At 33.0% G+C, this 24,837-nt stretch overlaps 1 protein-coding gene across 3 annotated transcripts in view; it reads left to right on the top strand.

Annotated features, from left to right (window-relative positions):
- The window catches only part of BRWD3 (bromodomain and WD repeat domain containing 3), a 192,324-nt gene that overhangs the window by 3,126 nt on the left and 164,361 nt on the right, over positions 1 to 24,837 (top strand). For all 3 annotated transcript variants that reach the window (XM_029930082.1, XM_029930083.1, XM_029930081.1), the window contains exons 5-6: positions 9,438 to 9,588; positions 11,044 to 11,142. In XM_029930082.1, coding sequence (XP_029785942.1) covers positions 9,438 to 9,588; positions 11,044 to 11,142 — 250 coding nt within the window. The remainder of the gene's footprint in view (positions 1 to 9,437; positions 9,589 to 11,043; positions 11,143 to 24,837) is intronic.

The following is a 24,837-nucleotide window of genomic DNA, read 5'->3' as shown; positions in this document are numbered from 1 at the left end:
GGGCTATATTTTTTAAGTGGAGCTGTCAGGTCAAAGGGTCTCTTCAGTTTTATAGCTTTTCTTATATATTGTAAAATTGGTTTCCAGAAAATAATACTAATTTATGATGTCATCATCTAGGTACTTAGAGTGCGTTTTTAAATATTTTTTTAATCTTTTGGTGGCTTTAATGGGTGAAAGTAGCACCTAGTTGATTTAATTAGCTCTTTTTTTCATTGTTAGTGAGGCTTAAATTTTAACCAGTTATTGTTTTAATCGCTGTTAATCCGTTTGTGTATATCCCTACATATACCTGATTTTCATCTTTATCTTATAAATATATTATTTGTTTTTTCATATTTCCTTACACATTTTTGTTTTTATATACATAGAGTTTCATCTGTTGTTTGAACGTTGTCTATAGACAGTGTATCTTTTTTATTTCTAGTTTTTCATCTTGTACACTGAAGTTTTTATTTTTCTGGGATGCAGTGTTTCTAGGAATGTTCTATTTTGATAGTACAGTCCTATTTTAAGTCAAAGATCTGTTCTCTACCTATAGATTTCTTTGTAAGGGAAGATGGGGTCGGGCTGAGTGAGAATTTGAACAGAAGGAAAAGAAATGTAGTGGCTGAGAACTGAATGTGCTGTGTTAGATTGATTGCTAGATACATTAGTTTTATAGTTGATTAAAAGTATTTCACATTTGATTTTTGATTTTGTGTGGTTTCATTGTGGGAGAGATGGATTTTTTTTCCTTAGGGTAGATATTTTTTAAAATGCTGTTAGAACAATGGATTTATACAGTGTGATCTTTGATTTAGTATATGTTTCAGGCTGAAGTTTAGGGGAAAGTATTAATAAGTAGCATAACCTTATATATACTTACAGTGTTTATAAGTAGTATAATCTGATATGTTAAATTATATAGTAGTACTTTAAACTGAAGGTGTACTAGGGTAAACAAAGGAAAGAATACAAATTCATGATGCAGAGGTTAAGAATTATAAACAAGGATATCAAAATACTGAAATAAGACTGCATAGCCATACAATATGAAACAAAAATCTTGCCTTTCTGTCTGTATATATCTTTCACTTAAATTGTCTATGCTGCTTACCTTGATTTATCCAGAAGAATATTAAGATAATAAGTTGGATTTCTTCAACACCTCATTACTACTGCTATTATTATGTATTCTAGAAATCCTCCTTTTTTTCCCCTTAAATCTGATTTAGTGTTTTACTGATGATTTGGAGCAAAGCTACTGGCAGGCAAGTATTGATAAATCCATATCTGAAGTGCCTTTTAAAAAATGACCTTGTTTATGAAGTGTTTGTCAGTTTATGTTAAACTGTAAGGTTTTTGAATGTAGCAATTAAAAATAAGACATTCTAAATTAACTTTCAGAATTTTAAGTAATGATACAGGGAGGAATTTGAAGTCATGGTGAGTGTTTTCAAAGTTTGATCTGGACATTTTTCATTTCTGCTCGACTCTTGTTTACAACATAATGGAATTAGATTTGTTTCTTACAATTCACTTTATGGTAGATAATTTAAATAATTATGTGTCCATTCATTTGTGGTGACCCTGATGAATTGTTGGCTAGTTTATTGCTTCTTCCTTGGAGCCTTATTGGGGACTATAAACATAGTAATGACGGTTATGTGTATGTGTGTGTTTAAATGAACAGTTTTCGTTAACATACAAATTTTATATATTGAAATTGTGACTTGGAAAGTTTTTTAAGGCATGTTTTAATATTTCTGAATCATTTAAGGGGACTTGTATCATAAGACTGAACCAAAGACGAAATCACCTTTAGGTGTGGTGTGTATTTTTATATTTATTCATCATTTTTCATCTATAGAATTGAAAGCCCTAATTAGTGCTTTCATTTGGAGTGGCATAGATTGTATTACCTTCATTTTATATTCAAAGACTTGAAGCAATTTCATGCTATAGAAAGTTTATCAAGATTCTATGTTCATTAATATCTTTAAATATATATATATATACATCTATGATGATATATGTCATTATAAGAACTTGAATCTGCATATAACATATGCAGGTTTAAAAGTGTATTCACATTATCTTATTTGATCCTCACCAAGTACTTTAAAACACTGTATTTGAATCCCAGACATGCCTATATTTTTTCTTACCTGACCCAGCTCTTGTTCACTAATAACTAGTAATAGCTTAAATTGTTTTATAGAATAGTAGAATGATTTTTGAGTGCTGGCAGCGTAGTTATTGCATCTCTAAGTGTGGAAGTAATTTAAGTGTATGTGATTTATTAACTGCTACGTGGATACACAGCCATAGTTAGGAAGAAAAGAATGCATCTTGGGAAACCAAAAGGCCTGTGCTATTCAACCCGTGTGGACATGTTAACTGGTAGGTCTTATGGTAGAGAGCAATTGATGCTGGAAACTAGTTTTCCTTACTTTTGATTTGCTTGAGCCACATGTACACTTTTGCTTTCTATAATATGTTGGCTTTAACTAGTTGTCTGGATTGATCATTGTCTTTTTTTCACACTTTGGCTCTAAGAACATACTTTCAATAATTAAAATCATCTTGGAGATTTATCATTAGTCCTAGGAAAACTGGTATCTCAATACAAATGAGATGGCATTAAGACAGTGAAGAGAGCTGCTGTTAGGGAGTAAGAATTTGGGTTGGGTGAATATTCCTTATAAAATTTTGTCCTGAAAGCACCTTTGTCAATTTGAATATTAGTTTAGTTTGTGTTTTTGTTCTTAGCTTACTGGTGTTGATTACTGATTAATAAACAGGTTTTTTTTTGGTAGAGAGCAAGTAATTTCAAGGCAATTTAGTGTTTGTATCAAATTTCAGGAATGCCCTTGTTTGACATTTCTGATGTAAGATTTTGTGAGTAGTAAGTAGAAAAGACCATAAGATTTAGTCTGAAAGATAGCCTTTACTTCCTGAGTGATGGTGGGCGAGTTAAGTTACTTAAGCTCTGAGGGATTCAGTTTCCTCATTTATAAAATAAAACCCTCTATCTATTTTACAAGGTTGTTGTGTGAACGAAATGAGCTAAATATGAAAGAAAGCATTTTGTTAGTTGAAAATGCTGTGCAAATGAATTGGTTACTGCATTTTAAAAATAGGACATAGAAGTTGAATGGAAAATGGATGTCTAAAGAACTATGACCCCAGAATTTATATTTTCTTAGCTAGCTAATAATCACCACCTAATGTTCATAATACTTTTATAAGGTGAGGAGCATATAAAACAGTACCATTGGGAAAAAAAAGTATTTAAAAAGTGAGTGTTAGAATTGAACCTAAAATGAGTGTTTTAAAGTGCATCTGTGTTAAGTCAAAACAAGAAATTATTGTTATGTCAAATGATGTTTAGTGTTTTTGTATTTTAATTATTTAGAGAAAAGCAATTTAGTACAATAGTGGTGATGTGTTCACTGTTTTTTGAAGTAGGAGGTATGTCTTGCTGACATGGCAAGGATCCTCAACCCTTCTACTTGATCTTTTCTTATCCCGAATTTATTTTCTATGCATTATTGATAAGTAATTTCTTGTATTTTAGTTACCTTGTTGAAGATGTTTTCTCATCTACCATGGTACTTTATACTAATCTGGCCCTCGGTTATTATTTGTGTGATTTTCTTAACTTTTGTTAGAAGCATTTCATGATACATGTTTCTTAGGCTTATTTAATATGCTAGCTAATACTGAGTTCTTTTATTGGACATTTCTCTAAGGATAGACTTCTAGAATGTGGGTGGGCTCCTTGTCCATGTCTGGACATTATTTGTCCTCAAGGTTTTAGTACTCTTAGTGCTTGCTTTCTTGAGGTACTGAAACCCAGAGAATACGTGAGCCGAGGTGGGTTCCTTTTGACTTTCATTCCTGAGGAAATTTTAAAACTAATAGAAAAAAAATGCTGTGGACAATGATTAGCATTTTGAATAGAAAGTGATAGGAAGTCTTAACATTTTGCAGCTCATTGTACAAACCAGAGGTATTACTACAGTAGAAAAGCCTACCTGTTTTATTTCTTTCTCTGCCCAGCTTTTCCCCTTTCCTCTTTCAAATTCAGCAAACGTTAAAACTCAAACACCTTAAGATATAATATTGGATTATTGCAGACATTTGTATTTTACTGAAATCTAATTTTCAGTATCAAGAAGAAAATAAACTTATTTTTTGTGTTTTATTCTAGTCTTTTTTGTACATGTATTTTTTTCTCTTCAAAATCAGATGATACTCTGTGAGGTTTTTTTCTTAGTTCCCTTTATTTATTTTTAATTTTTAGTTTGAGAGAGAGTGAGTGGGGGCGAGGGGCAGAGTGACAGAGACAGAGAGAGAGGGAGAGACAGAGACAGACAGACAGAGAGAGAGAGAACCATAAGCCCCATGCAGGACTTGATCCCATGATGCTGGGATTATGACCTAAGTTGAAATGAGGAGTAGATGGATGCTCAACCAACTGAGCCACCGAGGCACCCTCTGTGAGTTTTTTTTTTATTGGTTTTATTTTAATTTAGCATTGTAGAGGAGAATCTTAAACATTGAGGGATATTACATGTTAGTCACTGTGCAAACTATGTTTACTGAGTAGGAGTACCTTTATCCTTGCCTGGAATGCCTTCCCTTCCCTTTGTCTGTCTTGTGAATTTTCTCTTAGCCTTCAAGTGTAAAAATTGGACAAGAACCCCTACAGTAGGTGCTGTATTTCTTTGCTTCTAATTAGCTCTTTGTACTAACCTCTAGGCATTTGTAGCTTTGATTTGTTTTATTTACTAGTTTGTTTACCCACTCTGGGACTATTGGTTCCCTTAGGGCAACAGTTTAATCATCTTCCCATATCATCTCTATTTTAGAATCCTGAATGAATGAATGCATGAGTGAATGATTTTGTTTTTGTTTTACAAATCGTATGAGGTAGTTATCATTACTCCTGTTTTACAGATTCAGAAGCTCAGGATCTCAGACTGAGTAACTTTGCAGGTCACATAAGTAGGAACCGAGGATGGTAAAAAAAATTAAAATCTAAGTCCTTTCTACTGTATCACACTGCCAGAAGCAGTAACAGCTATTAAATCATAGAGGCTGAATAATCCAGTCTTCCAGAATTCAAAGTAGCATTTGATATATTTAAAGGCTTGCTGTATTTTCAAAATCTATTTTGTTTTGTCTCTAAATATAAAAAAATCATGTGACTAATTTTTGTATATGCTTCTCCCCCCCACACCAAAAAATTAAAATCTCAGATAAAATATATTTCACTTCTTCAACATATGGTCCCAGTTTGATTCTTCATTTTATGTGTGTAATCATGATCTTAGAAAACAAAACACAGAAGCAATCATCTCTTTTATTTGTTTTTTGGAGTTACTTATCCTATATTTTCTAAAAGCCAACATAAAAATGTTATCATTGTTATATGACAATTAGTATTTCCGATGTAGTGCTTGATGGTATGGGCCTCGCACCCTGAAATTAGGTACCTTTTGCATTTTACTCAATTCCCAGCTGGATTCTTTTTAACTAATTATGATTAGTAGGATCATCTCTGAACTCTCTGGTCTTCTGACTTGTCATAATAATTCTGAAGTGTGGTAGTTCAATTGTTAGATTTGCTCTTTAGGTCAGCCAGTCTTCCTATCAAGAAGGCTTCATTTAATTTCTTTCAGTTTATTTGAATTTATAGTTTTATTTTTTTGCAGTCTTTGTGTTAGTTATCTTAATAATTTTTCAACAGCTTTAATAAGATAGTAATCGAAAGAGCAGTAGATAAGGAAACCCAGATTTCTGTACATTCATTGTGACCACCAGACTTCACTTCTCTGGATCTGTCTTTCCTACTATAAGATGCAATGTTAGGTTAATTATGCATAAGGATCCTTATAATTCAAACATTCTGTAATTTAATTCCTTGGAGCTGTTTCACAGAGTAATATAGAAGTTTGTAGTATACTTTTGAACTTTGTTTTTAGAGAATGCTTTTCTTCTGTAAATATCAAAATACTTGTTGTGTTACTTGTTCGCCATTATATTCCAGAGAGAAAAAAATGTGGTTAAATACTTGAAATTAGAATATTTGAGCTTTAATTGAAGAGAGTGGCTTATAATATTATGTTATGAATTTCATAGAATATTTAATACTTTTTATATTACATTATATTATGTACTATATTTTATTCATACATAATTGTAGAGTTTTTAAAAAATGTAAAAGATTAATTACTGAGGGTAGATAAGAGTTTGTATGCCAAAAAAGATCACCTTTAAAAAATTCCAACTGTAATCAAAGCAGTTGGATTGAAATCAATGTCGACTACCACTTATAAGTCCTGAAATTTGATTTAGAAGAAACTATTATTATAAGAACTGAGGTGATACAGTTTGGAAGCTTGTTAACGTTGTTTAAAGGAGACACTTGCATGTTCAAACTCAAATGTATTGTTATTGGTGTTGTGTTGATAAAATCTGTTTCTCTACTATTGTTTCATATTCATATTTTTATTGATTTTAGGAGAATGGACTTTATGAAGGGGACCACTTAGAAATTAAGCAGTTTGTAATTTGTGTAGGGTTGAATTCAAACTTGTGAGGTTTATTTAATAATTTATACTTAAAAAAACTCTTCAAGGGGGAGAATTTGGATGTAGAAAGTCTTTGGGTTGCTTAATTAATTATTCTGTATTTTAAAATTATTACGGGAGAGTTGATAGAAAAATTGACATAATTGGCTGAAAATCTATCAAATTAAGTAGGCAGGCAACTTAAGATGTCAGTTTAAGATATAATTCTGACAGATTTTCTTTTTTTAAGTTTATTTATTTATTTTGAGAGAGAGCCAGAGAGAGTGAACAGGGGAGGGATATAGAGAGAAGGAAAGAGAGAATCCCAAGCAGGCTCCTCAATGTCAGTGCGAAGCGTGATTCGAGGCTCAAACTCATTGCCTGAGCCAAAACCAATGTCGGACTCTTAACTGACTGAGCTACCTGGGTACCCACGACAGATTTTCTATAAGAGAGTAATTCTAAAAATTCATATTAGAGAACTCCTATTTTCTGGATTATATTGCAATTCTAGGAAAGGATTGCCCCTTAAGATGGTAACAGGTTAAAAAAAAGAAAATTGATAAAAAAGAAAGTTCCAGTAAAGACATAAACTACTATCCTGTGTAAAGCTTTCGTATAGTATATATTTGATGAAAAAGTAATGGCTGATAATGCAAGCCAAGTATATGTGAGACAGTGTTGGTGGGGAAAAAAGGCATAAACTATTAAAGATGTTCATTTGCAGTCTTTTGCTTTGTGATATGTATTTTCTGGGGAACTAACTCTATTTGCCTTTAGTCATATTTAGGAAATCTTCTAATGAGGAAAGAATGAATTACAAACTAGGATTTTAGGATATTAAGTGTCTGTGGATAACAGACATTAGATTGAATTGAATCATCAGTTACTTTGACTTTAATATTACCTGTATATTTTACTGAGAGGTGGTTCTATGTAGGTATTTGCTTGGAAAACAAAACTACGGATGTGAGAAATAACTTAAAGAATTTGCTTGATCCTTTGTCCCAGTCCAGAAGCTAACCTTGTAGATGCATATTTAAAATAATTAGGCTAAATTGTCATTCTTTCTGAATAGCATGACAGTTCCCAGACCTCAGTTATTTTGATAAATTAAAATTAATTTTTGCTGGGATTAAAAAAAGATAAATTGGCAGAAAATAATGTTTAAAAATCACAATAGACTCACTTGTTCCCAGAATTCTGAATACATGGTGGATTGCAGTTCTTTGACATATGTTTTCTAAGAAAACAAAAAAGGTACCTTGATAGGAGAATGCACCTAACTTTTCCTCTGAATTCATGTGATATTTCTTACAGACAGACTTTACTTTGTTTTTTGTGCATTCATTGATTCATTAAACAAATATTTATCTAAAACATATATAATTTCTTCTTTCATGGTCATTAGGGATGATTTGCAAAATTATTCTTTTATGTTGTATTGTTCTTGACCTGGTGATAATATATTGATGGTAGAAATATATGTGTGTTTGTATATTTACATTTATGTTCATTCTCTCCCTTGCACTTTATGTCAAGATGACAATGTAGATGTTCTTTTTATCTAAGTATTTGAACTTTCTGTTTGCTCCTTTATTTTTTTATTTTTTTACGTTTTTTTTTTTATTTTGAGAGAGACAGAAACAACACAAGTGGGGAGGGAGGGAGGGAGAGTGAGAGAGAGAGAGAGAGAGAGAGAGAGAGAGAGAGAGAGAGAGAGAGAGAATCCCAAGCAGGATGCCCACTGTTAGCATGGAGCCCGATGCAGGGCCTGAATCAATGAAACCATGAGATCATGACCTGATTCAAAACCAAGAGTTGGACGCTTACCCAACTGAGCCACCCAGGCGCCTCTCAGTTTGCTCCTTTAAATAATTAGGTATTTATGAAACACATCAGGGACTTGAACATTAGCTTAGAGAAAAAACTTGGTTTTGTTGTTTCATTTTCTCATTCCTGTTTACCTGTGTTAACCATCTTCAGAAATTTGCTTGTGTGTTTTAAAAGCAGTTAATGTTGTGATGAATTTTGAGTATATAGCTTAGTTGTTTAGAGTGTAGTATTTATAAAATCATTAATTTGATACTGCTTTGGAAACCAATTAACTATTTTTTAAGAAAACCAGTTAGTTTTTATTAAGCAAATTTGGGATTTGGGTGAGAGTTTGGTATAAGTAATAACTTTGCATTCTTATCATTTATATAGAATCTGGGTCCTCTGATTTTTGACCAGTACATCACTAGTGAATAAATCAAGTACAAGTAGAGTTTACCCATTGTCTTTGTACTTTAATTTTAGGCATGCTCACTTTTGCTGTTTTGCAACACTTATTTCATAAGATTAACAGCTAAGCAAATGATTTAATCAAGGCATGTAAAAGTAAGTTTGAGTGCCATATCATTTAAATGTTATCATTTATATGTGCTTAGTTTTTGTAGCTTTTTCTTTAATTTGGCTGAAGTAGTAAATATTTAAACTATTACTTTCCTAATTCTATATTAAAAATTGTACTTTGTTCCATAATGAAATAGTTTATTAATGGACTAGTTATGTTTTTAAAAATTATTTATTTATTTTTATTTTTTTGAGAGAGAGAGAGAGAGAGAGTGTGTGTGTGTGTGTGTGTGTGTGTGTGTGTGTGTGTGTGAGTGGGGGAGGGTCAGAGAGAGGAGACACAGAATCTGAAGACAGGCCCCAGGCGCTCTCATCTGTCAGTACAGAGCCCGGCGTGGGGCTTGAACCCACTAACTGTGAGATCATGACCTGAGCCGAAGTTGGACGCTTAACCGACTGAGCCACCCAGGCACCCCGTAATGGACTAGTTATGTTTTTAAACCAAATTGGTTTTCCTGTTTTATTTATGCTTTTTAGGTGGCAGCCAATGCACACATTCCTCCAGACTACCTCCTTAAAATTTGTGAGCGGATTGGTCCTTTACTAGATAAGGAGATCCCTCAGAGTGTTCCTGGGGTACAGACATTACTAGGTGTTGGTCGGCAGTCTCTGTTACGGGATGCCAAAGGTAAGATTTTCACAGTTTTTAGAGGAAAGAGTGGAAAACAGCATGTTTTTATGTTAAGCAAATGTTCCCATGCTTTTCCAAAATTTTTTTAATGTTTTATTTATTTTGAGAGAGAAAGAGAGAGACAGCATGAGCAGGGGAGGGTCAGAGAGAGAGGGAGACACAGAATCCAAAGACAGGCTTTACGGTCTGAGCTAGCTGTCAGCACAGAGCCTGATGCAGGGCTCCAAGCCGCAAACGGCAAGATCAACATATTGTTATTTTGACAATCTTATTTTCTTAGTGTACAAGTAAATTTTTAGAGGCCTAAAAGGAGCCCTCAGCTGTAAAACAGTGAATACAGTAGAAGTAAACAATATAAAATTTTTATAATTCTGTGGAGTAGAGATGTTAAAAGATCACTGCTCTGATTAGTACAGTATGAATGCTTAATTCATTATGTTTTAATATTTTAAAGTATTATGAGACTATATCACCTAATCACATTGTATATTGTATAACAGGTAAATGAAAGATGATATGTAAAAATTCACATATGATATATAAAAACATTTGTAATTAAAAATATTTTAAAAATGTCTCTGTTCAATAATAGTTTTTCTACTCTATTTTTCAGTCTTTTAAAGATTTTCCCCAAAATATATAAAGTAGTATTTTATGAACATAAATATGTGAAATTAGCCATTAAGGATGTCTGTTAGTGTAATAAATACTTCAGGTCTAGCAACCAGTTTATTTCTGTGTTTTGTTTTATTAGCATAATGTTCTTAAATTCTAATTCACAAAGGTAAATAGTTTCAAAAATACCAGTTTTAAACTTCTTATTTTGTAATTTAAGGAAATTCTTCAAATCAGTTAATTTGGAAGCTTTCAAGAGAATAGTAGAATATTTTTAACACAGTTGAATTATTAGGAATATTTCATATTTGCTTGAGTTTTTTGACATAAACATCAAATACAAAAGCCACAGATATTTATAGTCAGTTATCATGTGATATGCAGTGTTGTTACCTGTTATGGCACAATTGCTAGGTACCTCATAATGTGAGTATGCACCAAGTATAAATTTTTCTAAATTTTACCTGGGATACTTGTGCTGTAACCTATAAGTTGTATATGACTAGAAATGTATAAATCTAAATCAAGAAAGACCAGTGAAAACTTAAAACATTATTAATCCATGACATATTTGCATAAGATTCAAATACATGCATAATAAAAGCTTTAGTTCTATATCAGCACAGAAGTAAAATATCCTGGTGTATATTAAAGTGTTGGTGTTTACCAGTGATAATACAGTTTATATCATGTTTAAAATTATGCATGTGATTTTTATTGTGATGTTAATGGTTAAAAATGTATTCTAACAAATTAAATTGAAAACAGACATTTATCTCTGAGGTGTAATTAAAAAAACATCTATTTCTTGACTAACGTTTGAATCCTTTTGTATAGACTGTAAGAGTACACTATGGAATGGATCTGCTTTTGCAGCTCTACATAGAGGCAGACCTCCAGAACTACCTGTAAACTATGTGAAACCTCCAAATATGGGTGAGTAATGTCATGTGAGCTATAAACATAGTTTTGATTTGTTTTTTCCTGAACTCACTATACTGCCAAAAATAGGTACCAGAATTAAATTTGAAGTGTAAACAAACTGCTTACATTCTTGAGGAGTTTTAGGGCTGGTCCAACTTTTTAAAAGCATTTTTACTTAAATCAAATGTAATTATGGTTTTGAGATTTAGTTTTGTTTTCTTTCATCTGTCCTTCCTTCCTACCTTGCCTTCCTCTTCCCTTCCTTCTTCTTAGCAGAAGCATTTCCTGTTTTATATATTATAGGAATTTTTCTATTTACATATCTATGTGCTGAACTTAAAGATTTTACATGGAACTATGTAAAGATAGCTTTCAGAATAAAACATAATACATTCTGCTTTACTAAACATATAATTATGTCTTAAGTTTTATATGTCTTTATTAAAATAAAAAAATCACCCTTCCCACTTTTAGTTTACTGAAATTTACATGTTCCATTTAGATTATTACCGGGACATCTCTGGCCAGATCATTATGAAGAAATACTAGTAGTGGTTTCCAAGGAGATCTAGCTACTAAACCATCTGTACTAAAAGTTAACCCTTAAAAAGAATGTACAAAACCACACAGCTGGATGAGTAGTTGCCACTCTGCTTCCCTATTTTCTCACATTTCTAAAATACTATTTTATTTAGTGCCTAGTGCCTAGAGAACATTTCTTAAATTCAAATCGAAAAATAAAAACTTTTAAAAATGCATACTATTTTATATAATAAGCTTATAGAAGTTACTTAGCCCAAGAGGTTAAACAAATTTAGGCTAGAAAAAATTTAAAGAGTTATTTAGACAAAATTATTCATAAGGATTCATAAGGGTTTTTGAAGTAAATTGGATACTTTGGTGTACATTACTAACAATAATAGCCTGGATGTTTCTGGGTGGAGAAGACTACTGAGTTGGGTCTAATTGGACATGACATTTTTAACTTTTTTTTTCATTTTTAGAGATGGTTTGTTTATAGTTTTCCAGTGTTCATTTTACCCTCAGCGCTTTATTCATCATTAATTTATTGGCTTAAATTTAAATATCTCTTATTATTCATGCATTTATTTATGTTCAAAAGATATAATATATATATTGTTTATTTATTTTGAGAGAGAGCGAGCATGTGCAGGACAGGGGCAGAAAGAGAGAATGCCAAACAGGCTCCCCACTGTCAGTGCAGAGCCTGATGTGGGGCTCAAACTCATGAACCATGAGATCATGACCTGAGCTGAAGTTGGATGCTTAATCAACTGAGCAACCCAGGCGTCCCAAAGATAGAATATTTTTAACCATACTATCAACATTATTTGTAATGCTTTGTATGTCCTTCAGTGGTCACATAAAATGCTGAAAAGCAGCATTTAAAGTATTAGGTTTTATATCTTGCTTTAGTCTTTTTTCCTTTTCCTTTTTAAAAATTACTTTTAACTATATACATTCAAACTTCTTCCAGTTTTATATAGTGAACTTTTTGCATTCTGCTTGGATCACTTTGTTATTCTTATAGTAATTGCTTAGGAATTTTAGTGTTCCTGGCATTGATGCTTTCACATACTTAAATTCACATACTCAGTTATTTGAAGAGAAGCTATCACAATAGAGATCATTCAACCATAATGCATTCCATGTAGTATATACCAGTAAAATATTTAAGTTTAGAATATTTAGAATTCAGAACCTAGTAAAAACTTAAAGGAGCGGACTAGAAAAGTAACAAGATGACTAAGAAGTCTTTTAAAATTTGTGATTTGAGAGTTTTTTCATTATGGGGTATAGTTCTGCATAGCTACTTTATTATTTTTTTTTAATTTATAATAGTTTATTGTCAAATTGGTTTCCATATAACACCCAGTGCTTCCCCCCACAAGTGCCCCCCTCCATGACCATCACCCCCTCCAGTCCTCAGTTGGTTATCAGTATTTGATAGTCTCTCATGATTTGTGTCCCTCGCTCTCCCCAACTCTCTTTCCCCCTTCCCCTCCCTATAGTCTTCTGTTAGGTTTCTCCTATTAGGCCTATGAGTGCAAACATATGGTATCTGTCCTTCTCTGTCTGACTTATTTCGCTTAGCATGACACCCTTGAGGTCCATCCACTTTCCTACAAATGGCCAGATTTCATTCTTTCTCATTGCCATGTAATACTCCATTGTATACATATACCACATCTTCTTGATCCATTCATCAGGTGATGGACATTTAGGCTCTTTCCATGATGTGGTTATTGTTGAAAATGCTGCTATGAACATGTGCTCCTATGCATCAGCACTTCTATATCCCTTGGGATTTCCCTAGCAGTGCTATTGCTGGGTCATAAGGGAGTTCTACTGATAGTTTTTTGAGGAACCTCCACACTGTTTTCCAGAGCAGCTGCACCAGTTTACATTCCCACCAACAGTGTAGGAGGGTGCCCGTCTCTCCACACCCTCTCCAACATCTATAGTCTCTTGATTTGTTCGTTTTAGCCACTCTGACTGGCATGAGGTGGTATCTCAGTGTGGTTTTGATTTGTATTTCCCTGATGATGAGTGACACCGAGCATCGTTTCATGTGCCTCTTGGACATCTGGATGTCCTCTTTGGAGAAGTGTCTGTTCAGGTCTTCTGCCCATTTCTTCACTGGATTATTCGGTTTTTGGGTATGGAGTTTAGTGAGTTCCTTGTAGATTTTGGATACTAGCCCTTTATCTGATATGCCATTTGCCACTATCTTTTCCCATTCTGTTGGTTGCCTGTTAGTTTTTTTGATTGTTTCATTTGCAGTGCAGAAGCTTTGTATCTTGATGAGGTCCCAATAGTTCATTTTTGTTCTTGATTCCCTTGCCTCTGGGGATGTGTTGAGGAAAAAATTGCTGCAATGGTTGGCTCAGTCAGTAAAGCATGCATAGCTACTTTAAAATCAATCAGTTTTAAAGTTTCCAAGTGTAAATAAAAACTTAATCAAGAATGTAATCTTTAAAGTTTAATCAACCAATCTTAGAACTTTAGCAACACCATTTTTTGATAGAAGTGTTCCTTGGTCAAGTAAATGTGGGGAACACTGAGTTTAAAAAAGTATAGAAAAAAATGAATGTATGTAGGTCTGCTGAGAGCCTTCTATATGCTAAATGAATCACTTTATGGGGAGCATTTCCTAAATAATTTGATAGTGGAGACCCTTTTCCCAATATACCTGTAACATTCTGTAAATTTCTTGGGAACAGATTTGGGAAATAGTTTTAAACCCCTATTTACAGCAGAAAAAGCCAAAGCCTGTTGAAGTATGTAACTGGCATAAATTATACTGGTTGCCTTCCTATTTCTACGCCATTTTTCCTTGGTATAACAGATCTATACTTACAGAGCCTCAAAGATAGAAGATTAGCCATATTACTTTTTTAAGTCAAATATATTATAGTATAATTCATATAAAATAAAATTTTCCTTTTTAAATTTATAGTCCAATGAGTTTTGACAAATGTATACATTTGTATAACTACTAGCACAATAAAAATGTAGAACATTTCTGTCACCTCCTAAATTTCCTCATGTTTCATTGCAGTCAATCCCCTGCCCCTCCCTCAACTGGAAACCACAAATCTCTCTGTCCACCCTACTGTTGTCTCATTTAGAATTTCATCTAAATGTCTTGTAGCCTTTTTATATCTGATTTTTCTTAGACCTAATGCTTTTTGGATTTATACATGTCATTTTATGTATCAGTAATTTAGTCCTTTTTATTAGCAAACAGTATTTCATTGTATGGATATATACCATGGTATGTTTGTCAATTCATCAATCAATGGACATTTGGGATGTTTCAGATTTTGGCTATTGTAAATAAAGCTGCTATAAACTTTCTTGTATATGTCTTTGCATAAACATCAGTTTTCATTTATTTTGGGTAAATATCTAGTTAATGGGATTGTTAGATCATATGGTAAGTATAGGTTTAACTTTTTAAGAAACTGACAAATCATTTTGAAAGTGGCTATCCCATTTTGTATTTCTACCAATAGTGTATAATTTTAGAAGTAGCTTCTCAATTTCTACAAAAAAATGACTAGGATTTTTTTGGGATTACATTGAATTTGTAAATAATTTGGGAGAAAATTAACATTATAACAATATAGAACCTTGTAATCCAGGAATATGCTGTAATTTTCCATTTATTTAGGTCTTCTATAATTTCTCACAGCAATATTTTGTAGTTTCCGGTGTACAGGTTTTATGCATCTATTGTGAATTTTCCCTAAGGATTTCACGGGTTTTTTGGGTGCTATTTTAAATTATAGATTTAAAATTTTGAATTTCCAGTTGTTTGCTGATAGTAAATAGAAACCAGTTTTGTTTTGTTGCTAAATTTACTGACTAGATCTAATAGCATTTTTTTTTAGATTCTTTGGGATTCTCTACATAGATGATCATGTAATCTACAAGTAAAGACTGATTGACTCTTTCCTTTCTAATCTTGCCTGCCTTATAGTTCTTTCTCTGGCATTATTGAACTGCTAGTGCAATGTTGAATTGAGTGATGAGACCAGACGTTCTTGCCTAGTTCTTGGTTTTAGGGAGAACACAGGTAGTCTTTCCCTATGAAGTAAGATTATAGATGCCCTTATCAGTTTGAGGATGTTCCTTTCTGTTCCTACTTTGCATAGAATTTGTATCATAAATAGATATGTCCCACTTTTAATTTTATCCAGTATAGGTAGGCTCATACCAATTATTCTTAGGGCTTATTTTACCTGTTATTTTATGTAGAATAGTGCTACCCAGTAAAACTTTCTGTAATAATAGAGATGTTCTAGTTGGTACTATCCAAAACAGTAAGCATGTAGCCACATGTGACTGTTGTATCTGAATAACTCAATTTTTAATTTTATAAATTTTTAATTTTATAGGATTTTTAGTAACTTCAAAATCTATAACCACATATGGTTATTGACTACTGTTGTAGACAGTAAGATCTAGAACAATATGAAAACCAATAAGCAGCTTTCTGGATAGGTGCATAATTTAGTAATAATGTATTGACTAATGATGCATTTTACAAATCCAACCTGGAGTGTTTTATACATATATAGTTAGAAACTAGCTTTTTCTATTTTGATTTTAGTAACTTACTTCAAAGATTGTACTGTGCCACCTCTTTCTAATGAGTTTAACAATTATCTTAGGCCAAAAACAATAAAATCTTAACCTTAGCTAGACTTTCCACTATATCGGATTATTTGTTCAAATATTCAATATTCCCATCCTTTGTGCAGTTAATTGATGATGTTATTTAGTAATTTAATGAAATGGAGGTGAGGGAACATGGTATAGCATAGACTAACTACTGTACTTTAAATATACTTTCAATATATGTGTACTTAAGTTTACCAGTGGTGAATTTCCAAATTCCTATAAGAAAAGAGCAAAGATGTCTGTGATATTTACATTATTATAAGTCTAAGTTCCAGTAATACCCTTTCATTAGCTGGATGCTTGACTAATCAGATTGGTTTTGCATTGTGTCAAAATTAAATCAAAGGAAGAAAATTGAACTAAATTCAAAACAATATTAATACCTAATGCCAGTCAAAAAATCCTAGAGCATATGTAATTAATATTTGTAATATTATTTGAGATCTCGCACTGTAATCACTAAGTATTATTTCTTCATTTCTTGAAAGATTGGTATTTATTTTGGAAACTTTATAGTAGTTGCACTAAAATTTGAAAATAAAATTTCACACAAACACATCTCTACTGCTGAGCTGGGTTTTCAGTACAGAAGTAATTTCAAAGTCTGTTTCATGTCCATTTGAAATGAATATTTGGAAGAACCAGTATTATAGTTATTTTCCATCATGGTAAAACTTTCAAGAATTTTTCTAATTATTATATTCTGAACAATTTCCATAAAATTATCTCTAGAAATGGCAGCAGGATGGCTTGTTCATTCTAGTTTGAGACTGACATTATATACCCAGGGAACAAATATGCATGCTTACATTTATAAACTGATAGGCATGATATGACAAAACTATTTTCAAACCTTTTTTTCTTTTTTCTTTTTGGAAAATTGATATATAGCAGTGTCCTATAATTTACATAGTAGGGCTGTTATTTATGTTGTATACAGCTAAAGAGGCTTCCATTAACTTTAAAGCCAAATTAATATTTCTATATTGCCATAAGCTTCCGTTCAGCATTGATTAGCTCTTGACTTGTTGGCCATTCTATGCTTATATGTCACATTTAAACCCATAAGTCACTTGGAGGTGGGAAACTTGCCTCTTGTTAATATGTAAGTGAAAATGGAAAGAAAGTCTAATTTTAACTTTTTATTTGGCAGAGGTGACTGGGTTTCTGCCAGGAATATTTGTCTTCCTCTCTCTTATTTTATGCAGTTCTTATCTCTTGCCCATGGATCACATTTTTGCCAAGGGTTGCTTTTGTTGCCTTCTTCCCTCCACTTCCCCTTCCTCTTTTTGTACTCACATAATTGCATGAAACAAGTTGATTCTAAAGTCATTACTTTTATGTATCTGGAGAGGAACAGGGGTTTCTTGTCACACCTGCAAGTAATTAGAACTGGAACATAAACTTAATCTTTTGTATGTGCTACATTGTGAGTGCTCACTAAATATTACATGAATAGAAGTAGAATAATTGCTGCCACATGGAAACGTAAGCATCCCTTTTAAAGGCAATGATATGGTTTTATATAGCTCATATGAGTTTCTCATTTCTGCCCATTTATGGAGTCAATATTGTGTTAATATTAGGATTAATTATCTGTTTCTTTATTTGAAAGAAAAACAGCTTTTAGTATATGAGTATCAGTATCATCATGTAAAGTATAATAATAAATAATTTCTCTATTTCTATTTTGAACATTCTTTAACTTCCTCATTATTCTTTGTCATTCCTGTAGCTTTTGCTTTCAACATACACCAACGTATTCTAAAAGAATATTTTAGTATTTGTTTTATGCATTTTACTTGGTACCTTATAGAAATAGAACTTCATATTTATAATTCACAAAGGTCAGCTATAAAGCAATTTCAGGTTTGTTTAGTTGTAGGAAAAGGCAGTCTAAAACGTCTGTGTATACTAGCCAAAATCAGGTTACATGGTTTAGAAGATAGTAAAATAAAGATTTAGGGTATTTATTCCCAAACTAAGGTTGAATGGAATTAGAAATATTTTTTTATTTGCTATATCTCATTTAATATCCTAGAAATAGGACATCCAACGATCATGAAAGTAAATAGTCTGTGTGGGACTTAGTAGTGTAATTTCAATTGTATTGTAGATGGGAGTTATGGGGTGGTAATGGCATAAGCCTTAAAGACTGTAAAGCTGTTTTGTGGGGTTAAGGTTTCAGAGACATAATTTGATCCATAGTAGCATCAAATCCATGAGGGAGAAATAATTCTGTTGTCTAATGCTTTTACTACAGTTTCAGGTTTTAATGAAATTTATTTTTGCTCTTTTTCTGTATTCTTTCAATGCTTTATTTGTTTAGTTGTTAGAGCTTCTTTTTAGGAATCCTTGAATGAAGCTTCACACAGAATATATTACCAGTTATTGTAAATCTAGAATTGACACTGAATTTCATGAGTCACTTTTGAGGATTTTCTGTTTATTGTCCTCTCAGTTTATAGGAGCCATTATGTTCAAGTGCATTTTAAGCAATCAGAAGGTTGCATATTTGTTATCATTCTATTTTCTGATTAAAATTTTGAAAAATAAAACTACAAATGTTGATTAAGTGACTTTTTTGTAAAAGAAAAAATTAATCCAGTATTATTTTAGCCCTCTTTATATATAGCTTGTTTTCTGAAAATAGTATTATTTGAAAGATGATATTGATAGTGATGGTGTGGTATTAGAAACCTGATTTGTGAACAATAGTTCTTTTTGCTTTATGTGTATAAAGCCATAAGCCTGTTATTTGTTTAGCAGTTATTGGCTGAGCCTCTGGTACTGTTTTTGATTAAGTCTTAAGCTTTTGCTGAGAGGACCTCCCCACCCCCTGCTCTACTTCATCCTTTACCCCACCCCCACATTCCTGAGACTTATCTTTGAGGTAGGTGTGTAGCTTACTATTAGAAGTTCAGAACTTTGCTTATTGTTTTGAAGTTGTTTTATTGGATTTTAAAACATTTCTTTATACATCATATTACAGTGTGATTTGGTAGTATTCTTTGTCCTTCATTCCCTTCATGAGGCTGGGCTAGCAAAGTCGAGTTGAGATTATTCTTTAAAACAGCTAGACCCACTATTTTCCAGTTTTACTAGTAATGAGTCACAATTAAACTCTCGGGATTGTTTATGGCTTCTTTGGATATGAAGTTAGCCTGACCTATGGTTAAAACAGTTCCTTTTATCTTTCAATGCCATTTACAGAAGAATTGGAAATAGTCTACTTTCTTATATAATCTGTCTTAAAGTTTAAAAATGAAAAGGTAAAAATTTATACAAGGATTTCATGAACACTAGGTATAACATTTTTAGATTATAGGTAACAGGTAAAATTGCTTGAGTTATGTGACTCATTTATATTGAAAATCAGATAATATCACTGATTTGTACACTTTTGGTTTTATCTGGAGCTTGAGGCCAAGTTAATAATATACTGTTTCTCCCAGCAGATATGGTAATTACTTGGCTTTGGTTAAGTATTGTATCTCTTAGCATCATTACTCAGACATTTCTTGTGATATAAAGCAGTAGAATTCAGTGAGTTCATCTTGGTAGTGACAGTTGCTTATGGTTCATGATATTTTTGTTTAAGCTCAGAAGTGCTTTGTTTTTATTTTGTTTTTCTTTTTTTGGCAAGGGAGGGAGGGTGGTGTTTTTTGTAACTACTACACTGCTGAATCTCTAGGGTAATTAAAAATAATTTACCTTGTTAAAGCCTCATCAACTAGAGACCATCAGGGTCAGCCCCGTAGTTTGACAAAATCAGATTTATTGACTCAATAGTGAGGGAGTATACTTCCAAGGAATCATAAAAGGCCTCTGGATAAGAGGGAGAAGGGAAGTAAGTGTCTTTTGTAATTTTGGATTACTTCTGAAGAATTATGAGAAGGTTCTGAAGGAAGCCAGGATCAGCTGTGGATTGGTGGCTGCTTCTGAGGCAGATTGAGAGAAGTGGGGATTAAATAGGGATTGGATGCTGTCATGAAGCAGGAGAGTTTATGAATTTAGTATCTCCCTCCAGTAATAAATGAAAATAGCAAAGCAAGTCTAGGGACATCAATGGTAAGAGAGCAATAATCACTCAAAGAAGGAGTAATTATGGTAATTTACAACTGGTACATGACCTTGGGAAAAACAGTGTTTTCTGTTAACTTTGTAGGTAGCTTTATCTGTGTCCTCCCAGCCTGAATAATTGAAAGGCTGCTTTATCCTTATTTTTTATTCCTACCTGATAGTCTTTCAGTCTCAGATAGATTTTGATTCTTTCAACATGTGGTCTTGTAAATCCTTTTTTAAAGTTTTTATTTCATTGCCAGTTAACATACAGTATAGTATTTGTTTCAGGTGTACAATATGATTCAACACTTCCAGACATCACTTAGTGCTCATTACAACAAGTGCACTTCTTAATGGCCATCACCTATTTAACCAAACTCCACCAGCCTCCCCTTTGGTAACCATCAGTTTATTCTCTATAGTTAGCAGTCTGTTTCTTGGTTTGTCTCTCTTTCCTTTACCCTTTGCTTTAGGGTTTGTTACTTAAATTCCTTATGAGCGAAAACATATGGTATTTGTCTTTCTCTGACTGACTTATTTCACTTAGCATAATATTGTCTAGCTCCATCCATGTCATTGCACAAGGCAAGATTTTATTCTTTTTTATGGTTGAGTAATATTCCAATGTGTGTGTATGTGTGTGTGTGTGTGTGTGTGTGTGTGTGTGTGTGTGTACACCCTGCTTCTTCTTTAACCATTAATTAGTCAGTGGGAGTTTGCACTGTTTCCATAGTTTGGCTATTGTAGAAGATGCTGTTATAAATATTGGGGAGCATGTATCACTTGGTTTTATCATTCTTGTTTTCTTTGGGTAAATATCTAGTAGTGTGATTGCTGGACTGTAGAGTATTTCTGTGTTTAATTTTAGAGGAACCTCCATACTGTTCTCCAGAGTAGCTGCACTAGTTTGCATTCTCACCAACAGTGCAAAAGATTTCCCTTTCTCCACATCCTCACGAACACCTGTTTTTCTTGTGGTGTCTAGTTTAGCCATTCTGACAGGTGTGAGGTGTTACCTCATTGTAGTTGATTTTCGTTTCCCTGATGTTCAGTCATGTTGAACATCTTTTCATGTGTTTCTTGGCTATCTAGATGTCTACTTTGGAAATATGTCTAGGACTTCTGCCCATTTCCTGATTATTCTTTTTGGGGACTTACTCTTATAAGTTCTTTAAATATTAAATACTAGCCCTTTATCAGATATGTCATTTATAGATATCTTCTACCATTGTTTAGGTTGCCTTTAGTTTTGTTGATAGTTTTCCTCACTATGCAAAAGCTTTTTTATTTTGATGAAGTCCTAATAGTTTATTTCTGCTTTTATTTCCCTTGCCTCAGGAGACATATCTGAAAAGAAGTTGCTACTGCCAGTGTCGCAGAGGTTACTGTCTGTGTTCTCCTCTAGAATTTTATGGTTTCAGGTCTCACAATTGGGTGTTATTTCATTTTGAATTTATTTTTGTGTATGGTGTAAGGAAGTGGTCCAGTTTGATTCTTTTGCATGTTGCAGTTGAGTTTTCCCAGCACCATTTGTTGAAGATACTTTTTCCCATTGGATATTGTTGTTTGCTTTGTTGAAGATTAGCTGACCATTTACTTAACAATTCATTTCTGGATTTTTTATTCTGTTCCATTCATCACTATTTTTGTGCTAGTTCCATACTGTTTTGATTACTACAGCTTTGTAATACAGCTTGAGGTCCAGAATTGTGATGCCCCCAGCATTACTTTTCTTTTTCAAGGTATCTTTGGTGATTCGGAGTCTTTTATGTTTCCATACAAATTTTAGGATTGTTTGTCTTAGGTCTGTGAAAAATGCTGATGGCATTTTGATAGGGATTGCTTTAAATGTATATATTGCTTTGGATAGTATAAACATTTTAACAGTATTTGTTCTTGAATCCATGAGTATGGAATATATTTCCACTTCTTTGTTTAATCTTCAGTTTCTTTCATTAGTGTTTTGTAGTTTTCAGAGTCCAGGTCTTTCACCTCTTCGGTTAGGTTTATTCTTAGGTATCCTGTTGTTTTTGATGCAGTTGTAAATGTGATTGATTCCTTAATTTCTCTTTCTGCTGCTTCATTATTGGTGTATAGAAATGCCACAGATTTCTGTACATAGATTTTGTACCCTATGACTTTACTGAATTTGTTTATCAGTTGTATTTTTTTGGTGGGGTCTTTTGGGTTTTCTATAAGAGTATCATGTCATTTGTACATAGTGAAAGTTTGACTTCTTCCTTGCTTATTTGGATGCCTTTTCTTTGTGTTGTCTCATTGCTGTGGCTAGGACTTTCAGTTCTATGTTAGATAACTATAATGAGAGTGGACATCCCGGTCTTGCTCCTGGTGGTAGAGAAAAAGCTCTCAGTTTTTCCCTATCAAGAATGATGTTGGCTGTCGGTTTTTCATATATAGTCTTTATGATGTTGAGGTGTTTCCTTTAAACCTACTTTGTTGAGGGCTTTTATCATGAAAGGATGTACTTTATCAAATGGTTTTTCTGCATCTATTAAAATGATCATATGGTTCTTATCCTTTTTTTTATTAATGTGATATCTCACTAGATTGGTTTATGAATGTGGAACCACCTATCTCAGCCCCGCTTACAACCCAAGATCCCACTTGATCATGGTTAGTGATTTTATAATGTATTGTTGTATTTGGTTTGCCAGTATTTTATTGAGAATTTTTGCATCTATGTTCATCAGGGTTATTAGCCTATCGTTCTCTCTTTTTAGTGGGGTCTTTATCTGGTTTTGGAATCAGGGTAATGCTGGTCTCATAGAATGAATTTAAAAGTTTTCCTTCTTTATTTTTTGGAATAGATCGAGAAGAATAGGTATTAACTCTTTTCTACATGGTTGGGAGAATTTGCCTGTGAAGCCATTTGTTCTTCTACTTTGTTGAGAGTTTTTTGATAACTGATTGAATATCTCTGATGGTTATAGGTCTGATTAAATTTTCTATTTCTTCCTTTTGACAATTTATGTTTCTAGGAGTTTATTCATTCCTTCCAGGTTGTCTAATTTGTTGGCATATGGTTTTTTATAATACTCTCTTTCAATTTTTTTGTATTTCTGTGTTGTTGATTATTATTTCTCCTCTCTAATTTTAGATTTTGTTTATTTGGGTCTTTGTCTTTTTGATAAGTCAGCCTAGAAGTTTATCAGTTTTATTAATATTTTCAAAGAATAAAACTCATGGCTTCATGATCTTTTCTACTGTTTTTTTTTTTTTTTTGTATCATTTGTGTCTGCTCCAATCATCATCACTTCCTTTCTTCTGCTGGCTTTAGGCTTCATGTGTTGTTGTTTTCCTATCTCCTTCAGTTGTAAGATTAGGTTGTTTATTTGAGATTTCTCTTGTTTCTTAAGGGAGACCTGTATTGCTATATACTTCCGTCCTAGGACTGTTTTTGCTGCATCACAAAGGTTTTGGATTTGTTTGTTTTGATTTTCATTTGTTTCCATGTATTTTTTATTTCTTCTTTGATCTCCTGGTTGACTTATTTATTGCTAAGTAATATGTTGTTTAACCTCTATTATTTGTCTTTCCACATATTTTTTGTTCTGATTGACTTCTAGTTTTTATAGCATTGTGCCTGGTATGATCTCAGTCTTTTTGTACTTGTTGAAAACTGATGTGATCTGCTCTGGGGAATGTTTTATATGCACTTGAAAGGAATGTGTATTCTGCTGCTAATTTAGGATTAAAAGTTTTGTATATATTTGTTAATTCTATCTGGTCCAGTGTGTCATTCAAAGCCACTGTTTCCTTGTTGATTTTCTGTTAGATCTCTCTATTGATGTAATTTGGATTAAAGTCTCCTACTATTATTGTCTTATTATCAAATAGTTCCATTATGTTTGTTATTAATTGTCTTATATATTTGAGTGATTCATGTTGGGTGGATAAATATTTTCTATCATAAATCTTTCATCTATTTAAAAAATATTTTTTAATGTTTGTTTATTTTTGATAGAGTTTGTGCACGTGAGAGGGGGAGGGACAGAGAGAGGGAGACAGAGGTTCCAAAGCAGGATCCCTGCTGACAGCAAGAGAGCCCAACTGGGCAGGAACTCACAGACTATGAGGTTATGACCTGAACTCAGGTCACTTAGCTGACTGAGCTCCTCATAGCTGACTGAGTCCCCTCAGGCGCCCCTATAGTAAATCTTTTATTTATTTATTTATTTATTTAATGTTTATTTAATTTTGAGTGAGAGAGACAGAGCATGAACAGGGGAGGAACAGAGAGAGAGGGAGACACAGAATTCAAAGCCGGTTCCAGGCTCTGAGCTGTCAGCACAGAGTCCAATGTGAGGCTCGAACCCACAAACCATGAGATCATGCCCTGAGCTAAAGTCAGATGCCTAACCGACTGAACCAGCCAGGTGCCCCAATCGTAAATCTTTTAAAAGAACATAG

The sequence above is a fragment of the Suricata suricatta genome, chromosome X (assembly GCF_006229205.1).
Source record: "Suricata suricatta isolate VVHF042 chromosome X, meerkat_22Aug2017_6uvM2_HiC, whole genome shotgun sequence".
NCBI classification, from domain to species: Eukaryota; Metazoa; Chordata; class Mammalia; order Carnivora; family Herpestidae; genus Suricata; species Suricata suricatta.
This window is presented reverse-complemented; position numbering and strand designations above follow the sequence as displayed.